This window comes from Bathycoccus prasinos, assembly GCF_002220235.1.
Source record: "Bathycoccus prasinos genomic : Chromosome_13".
Taxonomy (NCBI): Eukaryota; Viridiplantae; Chlorophyta; class Mamiellophyceae; order Mamiellales; family Bathycoccaceae; genus Bathycoccus; species Bathycoccus prasinos.
This window is the reverse complement of record NC_023996.1, coordinates 360,163-375,063: the sequence shown is the minus strand read 5'-3', so window position 1 is coordinate 375,063 and position 14,901 is coordinate 360,163. Positions and strand designations below refer to the sequence as shown.

Below are 14,901 nucleotides of genomic sequence, written 5' to 3'. Positions count from 1 at the left end.
AGGAGTTGTTGTTGTTCAGCGGCGCACCTCTAAACTCTCTCTCTCTGAAAAGCTCTAAAGAGCTCTTCTCGCGTGCGTTTGATATCTCTCTCTGTGATGATGATGATGATGATGATGATGATGAGATGCGAGATTATGTGGAGACTTTTTAGAGAATATTTTTTTAGGGTTTGGCATCTTTTGGTCTTGGTGTTTTTTGTTAAACTCAAAAGGTGGAGACTCGTCGTATTAAATGCATTTTTTTCAAACACCCGCAGGCCTTTGTGTAAAAGAGCAAACAAAGAGAAAACGAAACATTGAGTAAAAAAAGCAAAAGAAGCGCAAAAACAGTTTTCGGCAACACCAGAAGAGTTTTTGCTTTTTCGAGACACCGAAAAAGCGCCACTCGCCAAAATTCGCTCTCCCAAACCGCGTGTGTTTCGAACATTCCCCCTCCACAGAGAGAGAAAATGTCGGCATCACCGGCGTCGTATAACGTGACGCTGGCGACTCTGAGGACGACGAGCCCTTCGCGAAATAAAACGCGCAAACAAGTTCGACAACAAACGGAGAAAGAGAAACGGAGGGCGAGACTTTTGAAAAAGCTCGAGATCGTCGCTTTGCGCGAGCGAGGATTCGCCGCACACAACGTGCGTTTTTTTACACCATTACATTATCCATTATTTCTTATTTAAAATTAACTCTTTTAAAACGCAGTTCTTGATGAGTCACAAGGTGCATCTCGTCGCGAGGTTGAACGTAATCGCGACAAATTTCGGATACTTTGGTCTGAGCTACGTCATGTTGATGCGACTGGTTGAAATCAGCAGCGGTGCGTCCTCGTCTGTAGGAGTAATCATTGCCTTTTTTCTTTCTTACCTATTCGAGGTGCTCAAATATTCCTTTTTGAAAGAAAAAAAAAGGGGAAAAAACGGCTCGAAATTCAAAAATACGAGTACAAAAAATACGCGTGTGAAATACACGCAAAACGCGTTTGGATAAGAAGTGATGGAACTTTGACGATATCGCTCGAGGGCGAGAGGACGTTTGATTATTGAGTGACTTTTACTGACACCTTTGCTCTGCGCAAAACCTTCTTCTTCATTCACAGGCGATCGAATGGCGTTTCCGGCTGCTCTGGAAGCCTTGAAATATTCTCACCGAGCGCACGGGTTTTTTCTTTTAGCGATCGCGATCATATCGACGCTCTTTCACTCGCTTCAGATGGACGTGATGCGAGACGCGAGAGAGGCGTATTGCTCGTGTTGTGCTGGGGTGAGAAAGAGGAGAATTAACAGAAATGAAGAAAAGCCAACGGACGATAAAGCGACACAAAAGACGATCCGGGCACCGCGGAGGAGTCGATCGGAACCAGACTTCGAGAATGTTGTGTCCATGGAACGAAATGGCGATGAACGTACGTTGAAGTCTTCTGCGTCCGTCAAAACCGCAGTGGCTGAGAGAATACAATGGGTTTCGTCGCAAAAACAAAGTTTTCATCCGATTAAGAGGACGGGTTCGCCCCACTCTTATCAGTTGAAGTCGTCGGCGTTTCATCAGAATACGCCGGGGATAGTAAAGAGTAAAACGCGAGAACGAGAATCGTCTCCGGTATCAGCGCTGTGTTTGTCGACAGAGACGTGCGATCCGTTGGTCACAGATCGCAAGTTCAGCGCTTTGTCGCCATCTTCGGCGTCCTCGTCGACGACGACAACTCCCTCTTCGACGGAATATTATACTACGGCGCCGAAAAGCTTTCGCGAAGAGGACGAAATGGAAGACGAAGAAAAGATCAGAAACGCAATTAAAAATTACCGATGGGGAGCTGTTTCAAACTTGATTTGTTGCGACGTTGTGACCGCGGTATCCTACTGTCTCTTCTTGATGCTTTCGCACGGTGAAAAGACAGTAGTCGTAAATGGACTCTTGCCGTTGTCGGTGTTATGGTTCGGCGCCTCGTCAAAAGCAAAAGGGCGCTACTGGAATTACGCTATTTGGCACGCCGTTTGGCACGTGCTCAGCGCAGCTTTGATGGCTAAAGTTCTCATCGCGTAAAAGCAGAATCATCTCGTCCTTCGACGCGCGCGTAATATCACGCGCGTCAAAATATTATTATTATTATTGTAATCAAACCCGTATATATTGGGAGTACTCGTATCAGTTTTTCTATTCATTAACAACAAGAAGACATGATTATTATCTTTATGAGTAGTAGTAATAGTAGTCAGTATTATTCAATGTCCACGACGCCGCCGTTTGAAATCATAAACTCCGCGTCTTGCTCTTTCAAATCCGGTCCTTGCATGACTTTCAACACGCGCGCTTCGGCTCTTCCTTTTCGGACGCAAAGGCGAATCGTCGAAGCGTGCGCTAAAACGTGGCCACCGATCGGTTTCTTTGGCTCGACGCCGGCGAACGCCATCGCTCCCGGGTCGCTTTGGACTTGGTTTGTGCACACGATCGCCAAGTTGAACTCGTCCGCGAGTTTGGAGAGTTTAGACATAAATTGTCCGAGACGTTGTTGTCGACCGGACAATTCGCCTCGGCCGGTAAAATCAACGCGGTAGTGCGCCATTACCGAATCGACGATGAGGAGTTTGAACGGTTCTTCGGCCATTTTTCCGGCGATGGCCAACAACGCGTCCTCCATTTGCTCGTGCGTAAACGTTCTCGCGATCATGATGTTTTCCAAAACCGCCTCGCCGTCCATGCCGTACCTTTCGGCGATTTCGAGAATGCGTTCGGAACGGAACGTGCCCTCGGTGTCAATGTACGCAACTTTAGCGTATCCACCCCCCATTTCGAACGGTAGCTGCGTGCTCACCGCTAACGTGTGGCACAACTGCGTCTTCCCACATCTCCATTCGCCGTGAATTTCCGTGATAGACCTCGTCTGAATCCCTCCGGCGAGCACTTCGTCGACGGCTTTCGATCCCGTCGTGATTCGAACGACGTCTTTCCGCATCTCTCGAAACGTCGCCGCGGTCACAAACCCGCCCAATTCGGATGGATTCGAAAGCGCTTTTTTGCACGCCTCCAAAAGCTTATCCACTTTCGCATCGGAAAACCCTCGCACGTCCAACAAGTTCGACTTAGAGTGCATGACCAAAGATCTCACCGTGTTGAAACCGGCTTCTTTCGCTTTCTTCAAATCCGTCGCGGAGACGCCGAAAGATTGCAACGAGTCGATGCACATGACACCAGACGCGGTGGCCCCTTCTTCCGCCCCGTTGGTGGTTACTTCCAGCCCAGCCGCGTTTTCATCGTCCACGCTGTTGTTTTGCGTTTATTTATAACAGTCGGTGGTGGTGGTTAAAAACAAAGGTCAGTCTTCAGTTTCTTCTCTCTGACGACGAGACGACGGAAAGAAGAGAAAAAAAAAAAAGCTTTGCTTTGCGCGACGACGACGTAAACGACGACGTAAACGACGAAGACGAACTCGAAGACGCGTTAATTGCGCGCGGAGGATATTCGTCGTCTCGTCGCGAAATCAAGCGAAGGAAAAACCCGTTCGCAAGTTCTCGGTTTATCGCGAAAACGTTCTTCGCGTTTGCTCTTCGAACGCTTACGCGCAACGCGAAAAGAAGAAGAAAACGAAGAAGAAGAAGAAGAAAAACGAACGCACGCGATGGCTATTTCCTCGGCTTCGTTCTCGATCGCGGCTGCCGCGGTTCTTTTCAATCGTTGTCGAGCGGACATGATGACGTTAAATTCGGTCGAAGACGAATAGGACGAGTGATGTTTACGACGAGAGAGTCTTTATTTATCTGCGCTTTTGTTGTTTTTGTAAAGCTTCTAGAGGCAGATTTGTGAGGAATTTGAAATGTGAACACGCGCGAGATTATTAAACGCTTTTCTAATCAATCAATCGATCTCAATCTCTCTCTCCGGCGAAGAAGCGACGGCTTTTTGTCTTAAATCTCCTTTCCTCGCTTTTGCGTTGTTCTTTTCTTTTCCTTGGACGAAGACGACGCAGATTTTTATTTTAGCGGTTCAACTCGCTCGCGACGGCGTCGAGAAATTGGTCGTTCGTGGCCAATCGTAACATGGCGTTCCGGATGGCATCTCTCGTGATCATCGCGCCGCTGCTGTTTTCTCCCGCGCTACTTCCAACACCACCGCTCTTCTTTTTCCCGGCGGCGATATTAGTTTCTTTCTTTGGTTTCGGTTTCGCCGGCTTTTCGGCGCCTCCACCGAAGCCCGACATCGCCGATTGAAACAACGACGCGACGTCCTCGATGGAGCTGCCGCCGCTCTTAGTAGTACCGGTACCACCACCACCACCACCTTCTTCACCGTTATTCGCATATATTCCACTCCTTTCCATTTCTTGTGCTCTTTGAATGATTTCGTATATGTTCGTCTGTTCTTTCTCGTCGTAAAACCACACTCCGTTCACTTCGTCCGTGTCCGTCTTATAGAGCAAATACTTCTCGCTCATCTCAAACTCCGCATCTTTCGCGATCGATTCCACGAACCGTTCGTCCGATAACCGGTTTAAGACGATGAATTGAAATCTACTACTGCTATTACTGCTACTTTTTTTCCGTTCGACCACGAATAAGGATCCTTCCACGTTTTTCCGGTGCCACTTCGTCGTTTGCATGTCCAACTCGTACATCGCGATCGAGGATGCCGATCCGAGGATAGTTTGGATCGAAGGGTCGTCCCTCCGCAAGACTTTTAAGTTCATCGAGTCCGTTTGCGTGTGGTCCACTTTCGGTTGTTTTCCTCCTCCAGTCATCGCGTCGTTTTACGCTCCGTTTTACTGATGTGTGAGTGTGTGTATATGCGTTACGTTTCGTCCACGCAATGGGGAAAAGTTCGTGAAAATGCCTCAGTACGATGCGGTGTGGTGCAGCGAGAACGACACCTTTTATTCGCAACAGCATCCTCAGCGAAAAAAGCGGATTTACGCGGGATTTCGCGCGAGCGATATCGTCCTCTTTTTGCTCGTCTTCGGTGAGCGACGAAACCTTCGCGTCGTCGTCGTGCGCGTCGGGTTTCTCGTCGTCAGAGAAGGAGGATTTGGAGACGATTCGCCGCCGGAATTTTCCAATTCGCACTGTACACGTCTTTGAAAAACAACAACAAAGACGAAAGAAAACGACGATGTCGAGCAAAGCAAAGGAAAAGGAGGAAGAGAAAAACAGCATTCCAGTCACGGTATTCGTGAACCAGAAACTGATGGACTCGAAACCGATCGAGAGATTACGAGGGATGAAATTCGATCGGTTGAAGATTGATTGCGTCTCAGACGAGAACGACGGAGGCGACGATGATGATGATTTTGCTGATAATGCTTTGGGAGAGAAAGAGGAGAGCGTTTTATCGAGTAAAATGGCATCGTCGGAATCGTCGTCATCGATGATGATGAAGACAAAGAAGATTTCTGCGGTGGGATGGTGGTTCGCCAACACCGACGCGCTCTCGAAACACATGGAACGAGAACAGATGACGATGATGATGAAGACGACAAAAAGCGGCGGGAAAGAGGAGAAAGAGGAGAAGTGTAAAAGCGGCGACGAAATAGTTTGGACGCACTCGGCGTCGGCCGGCGTCGATCACTTGTTAAAACACGAGGCGATACAGACGCACGGGTCGGTGATGACCAACGCGAAAGGCGCGTTTTCGGCGTCGTTAGGGGAGTGGGCGATATTCGCGAGCATGTATTTCGCGAAGGAAGTGTTTAACATGCAAAGAGCGCAAAGAGAGAAGGTTTGGAAACGGTTTCAGGTGGACATGTTGAAGGGTAAGGAGATGTTGGTGGTCGGGTACGGCGACATCGGACGTTCGATCGGGAAAAGAGCGAAAGCGATGGGGATGGTTGTGAACGGAGTGAGGAGCAAGAAAGTGATCGAAGAGAGAGATCGAGAGGTGGTATCGGAGATGTTTACGCTGCAAGAATTGGAAAAGGCGGTGGAAACGGCGGATTACGTGGCGTTGGCGTTGCCGCACACGAGAGAAACGGAAAACGTAGTCGGCGTAAAGGTGTTTGGAAAGATGAAATCATCCGCGGTTTTAATCAACGTCGGTAGAGGTGCGAGCGTGGACGAGAACGCGTTGTGCGATGCGTTGAATACGGGAAAGATAAGAGGCGCCGCGTTAGACGTGTTTCAAACCGAACCGTTACCGGAATCGAGTCCGTTATGGTCAATCGATGAAGCGAAACTTTTGATGTCCTTTCACTCGGCGGATTTAACCAGCGATTACCACGATTTAGCCATGGACGTGTTCGTAGAAAATCTGAGACGTTTCGATCAGAGTGGAGGGAAAACGGACGATTTGATCAATAAAGTAGACAAAACGGTCGGGTATTAACAGCAACGCGCGGAAGAAGAAGCAGAAGAAGAAGAATAAAAGAAGAAGTTTAAGAGAGAACTTTATATACGACGCGACGAGTATAATACGTCGCGGTAGGTAGTATTACTTCTTCGATTTATCCACCACAACCACTAACTCCTCCTCCATCTTCCACTTTTGCACTAAAATCTCCTTAATCTGTTCTCCGTAGTCTCCTTGTAAATCAATCTCGTCTTGATTCGTCGCTCCTTTCGTCACCGAACATCCGCACGCGAATTTCTTCCCCAACGTCTTGGCGACTTCTTTCAAGTTTCCGTCTTGGAATGTGCTCGAGAAATGTTCAAACCCCGCGACGTTCGTGATCGTTTTCCGTTTGTTTCGACTGGTTAAAGTGATCGTGATGCACTTCTGCTTTTCTTTCTTCTTTTTCTTCTTCTCTTCGGTCTTTATCTTTGTCTTCTTCGCGTCGTCCTCCTCCTCTTCCTCGAGCGACATTTTGTCCATCTTCTCGGAAACATCATCTCCTTTAGTATTAGTATTAATGGCTGACGAAGAAGCAGGAGTGCTGCTGTTACTGCAAGACGAATTATACGCGCAGTATTCGCGGGGGAGTTTGCACGCTTTGCACGTTTCAACCGCAGTCGCGGACGGGTGTTTGGTCCACGCAGATAAAACCATGATTTTAATGGAGATTTTGCCCCATTTTTCCCCGTTAAAATGACAGAGGGAGAAAGCACTAAAGAAGACAAAGATGAAGAATGCAACGACGATTTACTCGCGAAGAAGGAGCTCACGACGACTTTGTCAGAAGCGACGAAAATTCATGCCACTGCATTCGACCAATCCTTCGAATCCATCTTACACGTGGAGCAAGAGTGCATCGAAATTGGCTTCCAAAGCGGCCAATCCGACGGGGAAGCGAAAGGCTTCAAAGAGGGCGAATCGATTGGGTTTTTGGAAGCCTTCGCGATTGGCTCGGAAGTTGGACACTATCTCGGAGCGCTGAGAGTTTGGGAGAGGGAATTTTCGTCGTCCTCGCCGGATGGGACGACGACGACGACGACAAACCTGGAGGAAAGAAAGAAAGAGCGGATTCGAATGGCTTTGGGACAGTTGGAAACCGCTTTAGGGGATATCGTCGCGAGCGGATGGATTGGAGACGATAAAGATGGAACAACGAAAGAAGGAACGGACACCAATCTGGACGAAGACTTTACGGAAAAGTTGGAACGCGCTCGCGCGTGTTTTCGGAAGTGCACGGCGAGTTTAGGCGTACACGGGAAGTATAAAGGATTCGCGGAGGAGGAAGAGGTTGCGAAAGAGGACGGAGACAACACTTTTGCGAGAGATGATGCGTTTTAGGATATTCATATAGGAGGAGAGTAGTAGATTTTTGTACAATGTTAGCATATTACGCCGCAGCCTAGACACTCGGAACCGCCGTAAAATACCGCGTATTGCCCTTTGGCTAAACCTTGATCCTTGCCGTCGATTTTGATTTTCAGCTTTTGATTTTCAGCGGTATTAGGTGTTGTTGGTTCTACGTGCAACACTCGGTAATACGATTCGCCGTGGCGCACTTTACACCGCTCGATGCGCGAAAGTTGGTCTGCATCCGAGTCTCTGCACCAAGATAAATCTTCGCACTCGAACGAGTCTCTTTCGCGTTCGTTTTCTTCGCTGTGGTACGCGCGAGAGATGAAGACTACGTTCTTTTCCACGTCCTTCGAGTGGACGTACCAAGGCCCCTCGTGCGCTCTTTTATCGAGCTTTAACCCTTGTCGTTGACCAACAGTGTGGAACCAAAATCCTTTGTGCGTTCCGAGCAATTGGCCGGATTCAATCTCGCGAATTTCCCCCGGCTTCGTTCCTAAATGTTCTTCGATGAACTCGGAAAATTTGACTTTCCCGAGGAAGCAAATACCTTGAGAATCTTTTCGATCGGCGTTAACGAGCGATAAGTTCTCCGCAATTTCGCGGATGCGAGGTTTTGATATACCACCTATAGGGAACATCGCTTTTTGAAGTTGCCAACTGCTTAAATGCGCGAGGAAGTAGGTTTGATCTTTTCTCGCGTCGCCGGAGGCGACGAGTTTCACGTCCGTCTCGTCGTCCTCCTTTCTCTCGAGCGCCGCGTAATGCCCGCTCGCTATTCGATCAAACGTACCAATCTCTTCCTCGTTTGTATCTAACCACTCTCGAAACGCTCCGAACTTTACCCTTGAATTACACAAAATATCCGGATTCGGCGTTTTCCCTCTCTGAATCTCCTCCACGGATTGTTTCACCACCAAATTCCAATAATCGTCCGTAAAATGCACCGTCCGTAACGGCACCCGCAATCGTTCGCACACTCTCTTCGCGACCATCACATCTTCCTCCCACGGGCACTGGTCCCAAAAATTCCGAAAGTCGTCCTGAAACCAAATCTGTAAGTAAAACGCCACGCACTCGTGCCCGGCGGCTCGGAGCAACGACAACGCCACCGAACTGTCCACGCCGCCGGAGAGGAGCACGGCTACGCGAAGCTTCTTCCCCCGCTTTATAATGCGAGCGCTATTATTATTATTACTACTACTACTAATACTCGCATTACTATCATCGCTACGTAAAACCGGTTCGCAAAACCGGAGTATATCTTCATCCGCGGAGGTGTTCGTTCCCACTGCCTCTCGATAAATCCGCTCAGGGAAAGCCAAACCATTCACATCCCCTTCGTCGTGTGCTCCTTCTTCGGGCGCGTACGTCAGAGAACTCCGCCCCGAGCTGTTTTTACTGATATCAACGATTTTGTCTCCTCTCGAGCTGTTCGTCGCATTCATGGAATCCACGAAAGAAGAAGACGTCCTTCCCCGCTGCTCTTGCTCAAAAGGGGTAAATTCTCGTTCAGCCGCCGCCAAAAACCTCCGACGATTCGACCTCTTTCCTCCTCCCAGTCGTCGCGAAAAGAGTGGTGTTGTAATTGTTGTCCTTTGTCTTTCTCTGCTCCATTTTCCTTTCCGCGATGGCAAAGCCTGCCACGGACTTGGAAGAAGCATTTCGTGCGACATAATTGTGCAGACGAAAGGAAAGAAGTATTAGGGGAGTTGTGTGAAATACGCCATAACATCGAATGAATATCATCCGCGCGAACAACCTGAATAATACAATTTGCTAACACATCTACTACGTTCAATTGTTTTCTTTTCCCTTACACGCTTAAAACCTGTCTTTTACAGCGCGCACGCGACGGCGGAGGCGACGTTCTCGTGGCGCAGGAACTCTTTGAGGCTGGAAAGTTTGCTCGGGTGACCCTCGATGGCTTCTATGAGCTCTTTTTCCGTGCACATTAAAGCGACGCCTTTCCAGTCTTTGGCACCAGAGGCAGTCCCATTCGTCGGGGCTCTCTTGTTGTTACCGTTCGCGGACGGCGCGGTGGCGGCGGCGGCGGAAGAGTACGAGGAACCGTGACCGCTGCTTCGTTTCACGATGCGAACGAGTTTCATGCGCAGGAGAGTTTCAAAGGAACGCGCGACGACGCCGTCCGTGGCATCTTTGGCGGCACCAAGCTGCTCGACGCTTCCCATTTCATGAAGTTCTTGGGTGAGGGCGGCGATGGTGAAGTGAAACCTCTCGCGGGTAAAGTGCAGACGGTACGCCGCGACGCACAAGAGAAGTTCCAGAAGCGAACAACTTTTCAAATTCTCCACGAAATCGTTCCTGGTGAAGTCTTTCAAGGCGCGAGCGAGATCGGATGGTAATAATACATTTCTGCTGATGTTGTCGTCGTTGCCGTTGTTATCGTTAAGCAAGGCGGCGGTAGAAAAGAGAGTCCTCGATTGATACGCCATCAACGCCGCGATGGCTAAATCTGACGCCGTTCGCGGAACGTTATCGAGCGTCGCGATCGCTTGCAAACGCGTCTTAACCAGAGGTGTGTTGATGGCTTCGTCGACAGCAGCATTCCACGATTTTATCGCCAGCTTACCACGTTCGGAGAACAATACGCCCGGGACTGCGCTGCTGCTTTCGGCTACACCGATGTCTCGTTTCTCCGTCAACGGAGGAACGATTTGGGCGCTCACTTTCAAACAATTACGCACTCGCTCTGCCAAAAACTCTTCAAACTGCGCCAGATTTCTGGATATGCTCTCGTCATCCACGATTTCTTTTCCGGTGGCGCGATCTTTCAACGGTTGTCCCGTGCGTTCATCGAGAACGAGCGGAGGGATGCATGTTTGAGACTCAACGACGCAATATCTCGCCGTGAATCGCGATTTCACTCTCTTCTCAAGCGCTTCTTCCACGTCGTGTCGCGAGGTAATCGCGATAATTGCTATTTGAGCGTGTTTTTGCTGTAGCAAATCGAGCATTGAGTATAAGAACGTTTGTTTCTTGCCTTTTCTGGCGAACAAATCGAAATCGTCCAAGACGAAGACAGCCGTTTTCTTCGCACCTTCCAACAGACGAAGCGTTTCCTCAACAAAGTTGTAATTTTCTCGCATGTTCGACGCGACTTTGTTTGTTGCGCTAGCGTTGTTTGCGGTGCCACCAGCTGTGTTGATGCTGAAAACGATATCGTCCACGAAATCGTTATCGAAAACTTCGTCGTCGTCCATTTCTTCGTCGTCCCACATTTGATAACTCGGACGAAGTTGTCTCGCCACCTCCCGCATCCCAATGTTGTCTTCGGCGTGCAAAAGTCCCGATAATCTAACGACTGGTATTTTCGCCTCCTTATGTTGTTGATTGCCTGGTTTTCTTCTATTGCTCATCGTTGTGGTCGTATTGTTGTTGAGCTTTTGAAGCTTTGCCAGCGCTGCTTCTACAATGGCAGTTTTACCGACGCCTCTCGCGCCAGAGAGACACACGGCGATGGAATCTTCATGACCGGTAACTGTAGGTTCAAGTTGCTTCACTAGATCATCTCTGGTTCGCCTCATCGAGGCAGTGAGAGCGTCGCTATCTACTATGTTGCGTGCTGTGCTGTATTTTTCAGTCGCATCGTTGTCACTGCAGTCTTCATCATCTATCATAGCAGCGCGTGTTGTCGCTTTCAACAACTTTTCTCGAATGACTCGTACAATTGCTGCCGCAGGCGTCATGCCTCGATTCGTTTGCAGCGCTTCAAAGAGTCTTGCTTCAGCGAGCGTTTTTTTCACGGCCGCTGCGCGGTCTTTCGTTTCTTTTTCGCGTCGATTCATCTCTGACTTCTTTTGCTCTTCAACTTTGCGCGCTTCCTCTCTTTTTGCTTCCTTCGTCCTTTCTTCCTCTTCCTTCGCTCTTCTTTTCTCTTCGGCTTTTTCCGCGCGTCTTTGCAACTCTTCCGCTTTTCGGTCGGCTTCTTCTCTTGCCCTTCGCTCTAGTTCTTCTTTACCCGGACATACCTGTTCGTGACGAATTCTTCCCTGCTGGTTTTTACACACTTTGCCGCACTTGCTGCATTCGTTACTATTCATCGTGCTCTTTTCCTCGATCTTTCCGCACGGCCCAGAGAGATGCAGTTTATGTTTGTATCTGGACAAAAAGTTCTGATTGCATTTCGAACACTGATACGCGTAATCGCTTTTTGCTTTACTACCCTCGAATACGTCTTGTTCCTGTTGTTGCAGCTGTTCATCATCTTCTTCTCTTTCTTCTTCTTCAATCATGTCATCATCATCGCCATTCACATAGTTGCCGCCGAAATCGTCGTCGTCGTTGTCGTCGTTGTGGTGGTGGTCGTCGTCGTCATAGGAGCCATAATCGACGGGCGCATCATTCACGATCATCCCATCATCGCCATCGTCATTATCCGAAATACCAAGAGCTTCCATCACCCGTTTTGGTGCCGCCTTGAGATGATCCTCATTCATCGATTGCCCCGATTCCCGTAATATTTTCTGATCCCGCAGCCAAGTCTGGACCGCGTGCTCTTCATCGTCGTCAACAATTTCACGTTCTTCTTCTACATTAACATCTACTACTAAATCTTTTTCTTTTTCCTCTCCTCGTTTTGCATTTCCTTCGCTTCTACCATCTACATTCTCCTCCCCGTCTGATATCGAAACCGAAGGCGACGATACCACCGGCGCTCCGCGATGATCATCATCTCCTTTCTTCTCGGCAACCGCATCGGTAGTAGTAGTAGTGTTAGTAATAGTAGTAGTAGTAGCAGCAGCAGCAGTATCGTTTTCTCGTTTCTCCTCCTTGTGATCGCCGCGGTCGTTCTCTCCTCCTTCACCTTCTGCTCCGCCGAGCGATGGAAACTGTCTAATTTTACCCGCCAACGGCGAAAGCGACGTTTTCTTTTCCTTCCGCTCAAAAATTTTACCGCTCGCAACCGGTGACCCGCTCAAATAGTGCGCCGAAGGCGGCGCGTCCTCGCCGTCCTCGTCGTACTCTCTCCCTCCCGGATGCATCTCAAAAGCTACGCTATTCGGTGACTTGTGCGTCACGATAAAGTTTGCTCCACCGTTCGGAGAAATCAAACACGAAGGCGGTCCCAGCGACGGCGGAGACGACAAACCAAGCAGAGGACGTTTAAACCCCATCGAAAACGAGCTCTCTCCGTCGCTCTTCTTCTTCATCATCTTCTTCTTCGCGGAGGCGGTTAAAAAGTCTTTGCCGGAGACGTACTTTTTCTCTCCCGTCGTCATACTCATCAGCTTTGGTGGTACTGTCGTTTTCTCGTTCTCGTCGTTCTCGTCGTTCTCGATGTTATTCTTTTGTTCCTCTTCACTATTCTTCGTCTTCTTCGTCGATGATGATGGAAAAAACGCCCCCGCGCTACTCCTTCGCCTTCCTTTTGTCGTATTAAATACGCCACCGATGCGTCCGGCAAAATCGGTCTTTGTCTTCTTCGAACTCGAGAGTAGTTTCATCGGCGTTTTCTCTTCTTCTTCTCCCGCATTGTTTTCCTCGTCTTCCTTCTCTGCTTCGTCGTCTTCTTGGTAGTCTTCTCCCTGTTTCCGCTTCTTCTCGCTGCTGAAGATGTGCTTCTTCATCTTTTGCATCATCTCTTTTCTCTTCTGCGTCAAATGACAACAAAGCGATGAAAAGATGATGATGATGCTAATACTAATGATAAAGTTAAGAAGAAAAAAGGGAAAAGGAAGCGACAAAGCGTGGAGAACGACGAAAACTCTCTCTTTCTCTCTCTTTCTCTCTCCGCGGCTCTTTCGTGCGTTCGTGCTCGCGCGAACACTGCGCGCGTTCCGAGAAGTGTTGCGAGAAATTGATTTTTGAAAAATTCTTTGTTTGTTGTTTAGGGTTTGTTTGCAAATTAAAACTACTGGTATCATCCTATGACTATATATACTACTTGTACATATCATCGATCATCATCATCGCGAGAAGAAGAAGAATCACCCATGATCTTCGCGACTGCGTTCAACTCTCGACTGATCAACTCGAAGCTGGTGAAGGTGATGGCAGCCGCCGGGGTGGTTCTCAGCAAGTTCGTCCCGACGCCTCGGTAAAACGCCTTGGCGCCGCCTTCTCGGTAAATGTCCGCGGCTAAGGTGAGAGCACCGGAGAAAGGGCCGTAGCCTTTGACGTGCATGTGCGATCGGAGGACTTCGTGCGGGTACGTGAGCGTGCTGGCGATGATTTTGGCGACGCCAGAGGAGAGCGCTAAATCCGCCGCGGTGAGCTCGTCCGCGGAGCGGAGGGTGCGGAATTGCGCCAACTCGTGTTTTAAACGCTCGTAGATTGGGAACTGGATGGCGACGTGGGAGATGCCCATGAGGGATGGGGCGAGGCCGGAGTAAAGGCCTGGGATCCCTTCGCATCTCGCGATTCTTCGTAACGCGTCGAGGGTACCTTTGTACGGCGCTCTCGCGTGGCCGACTAAAGAGGAGGAGAGCGTTTCGGAGTATTGCACTTGGAGTCTAGTTTTGGCGACCCAGAGCGGGTTGGTGGCGAGGATGGTGGCCGCGCCCGCGCCTCCAGCAGAGACTATGTGCGCGAGCGTGTCGTTCCCGTGCTGCTGCTGGTGGTGGTGGTGGTGACTACCGCTTGCGCTGCTCTCTCTATCGCTATTCTCGCTACTACTCGTCGCTTCGCTCCCGCTCTCCCGCCTATGTTGCCTATTTCTTAAATCCGCGTTCCTCTTCCTCCGCTCTCGAAACACGTGCTTCAAATACCCGTACGTGGTAAAATACACCCCCCAGTTCGGTAACAACGCCGCCACCGTCGGTCCTAGTCCTCGATACAAACCTCTCACCCCTTCGCTTCGTGCGATTTTCTTCAAACTCTCCATCGTGCTCATATACGTCGAGTCGCTCAAGGTCGACACTTGCAATCTCGTTTTCAAAACGTCCAAAGGACAGACAATTACGGCAGCAATCGCTCCGGACGTTGCCCCGGACACGCAGTTCACCACACCCGTGTCCGATAAGGGGAGGTATAAGGACGAAGGGAGGATATCGGCGATATATTTTCTCCGGCGTTCTTGCGCTTCGTCCGATGAAATCATCATCCTCTCGTCCTCGTCTTCCATTTTTTTACGCGTGCGAAGAGTGCGATGAAAACACTCCTGTTCAAAACACCTCCTCCCTGTCTCTCCCTTATACTCTCTCTCTCTCTCTTTGAACCGTATCCGCGCGAGAAAGGAGGAGGAGTTCTATAAGAAGAGTTTCTTATTTAGGGGAGAAAAAA

At 49.3% G+C, this 14,901-nt stretch overlaps 8 protein-coding genes across 8 annotated transcripts; 2 read left to right on the top strand and 6 right to left on the bottom strand.

Annotated features, from left to right (window-relative positions):
• Positions 1–449: 449 nt before the first annotated feature.
• Positions 450–2,034, top strand: Bathy13g01620 (RNA Helicase (ISS); the record flags this gene model as incomplete). Its single annotated transcript, XM_007509308.1, has 3 exons — positions 450–629; positions 697–811; positions 1,091–2,034. 3 exons carry the CDS (start codon positions 450–452, stop codon positions 2,032–2,034), a joined length of 1,239 nt encoding a protein of 412 aa, XP_007509370.1.
• Positions 2,035–2,209: 175 nt separating this feature from the next.
• On the bottom strand, positions 2,210–3,175 carry Bathy13g01610 (DNA repair protein RAD51 homolog 1; the record flags this gene model as incomplete). The annotated part of the gene is made up of 1 exon (XM_007509424.1): positions 2,210–3,175. The coding sequence occupies one exon, from the start codon at positions 3,173–3,175 to the stop codon at positions 2,210–2,212; it is 966 nt and encodes a 321-aa protein (XP_007509486.1).
• Positions 3,176–3,964: 789 nt separating this feature from the next.
• Positions 3,965–4,723, bottom strand: Bathy13g01600 (predicted protein; the record flags this gene model as incomplete). The annotated part of the gene is made up of 1 exon (XM_007509599.1): positions 3,965–4,723. One exon carries the CDS (start codon positions 4,721–4,723, stop codon positions 3,965–3,967), a length of 759 nt encoding a protein of 252 aa, XP_007509661.1.
• Positions 4,724–4,824: 101 nt separating this feature from the next.
• Bathy13g01590 (D-isomer specific 2-hydroxyacid dehydrogenase) lies at positions 4,825–6,300 on the top strand (the record flags this gene model as incomplete). The annotated part of the gene is made up of 1 exon (XM_007509362.1): positions 4,825–6,300. The coding sequence occupies one exon, from the start codon at positions 4,825–4,827 to the stop codon at positions 6,298–6,300; it is 1,476 nt and encodes a 491-aa protein (XP_007509424.1).
• Positions 6,301–6,405: 105 nt separating this feature from the next.
• Positions 6,406–6,777, bottom strand: Bathy13g01580 (predicted protein; the record flags this gene model as incomplete). Its single annotated transcript, XM_007509500.1, has 1 exon — positions 6,406–6,777. The coding sequence occupies one exon, from the start codon at positions 6,775–6,777 to the stop codon at positions 6,406–6,408; it is 372 nt and encodes a 123-aa protein (XP_007509562.1).
• Positions 6,778–7,685: 908 nt separating this feature from the next.
• Bathy13g01570 (tRNA (5-methylaminomethyl-2-thiouridylate)-methyltransferase) lies at positions 7,686–9,332 on the bottom strand (the record flags this gene model as incomplete). Its single annotated transcript, XM_007509413.1, has 1 exon — positions 7,686–9,332. The coding sequence occupies one exon, from the start codon at positions 9,330–9,332 to the stop codon at positions 7,686–7,688; it is 1,647 nt and encodes a 548-aa protein (XP_007509475.1).
• Positions 9,333–9,494: 162 nt separating this feature from the next.
• On the bottom strand, positions 9,495–13,247 carry Bathy13g01560 (unnamed protein product; the record flags this gene model as incomplete). The annotated part of the gene is made up of 1 exon (XM_007509487.1): positions 9,495–13,247. The coding sequence occupies one exon, from the start codon at positions 13,245–13,247 to the stop codon at positions 9,495–9,497; it is 3,753 nt and encodes a 1,250-aa protein (XP_007509549.1).
• A 326-nt stretch (positions 13,248–13,573) lies between these two features.
• On the bottom strand, positions 13,574–14,743 carry Bathy13g01550 (predicted protein; the record flags this gene model as incomplete). Its single annotated transcript, XM_007509367.1, has 1 exon — positions 13,574–14,743. The coding sequence occupies one exon, from the start codon at positions 14,741–14,743 to the stop codon at positions 13,574–13,576; it is 1,170 nt and encodes a 389-aa protein (XP_007509429.1).
• Between the last annotated feature and the right edge of the window lie 158 nt (positions 14,744–14,901).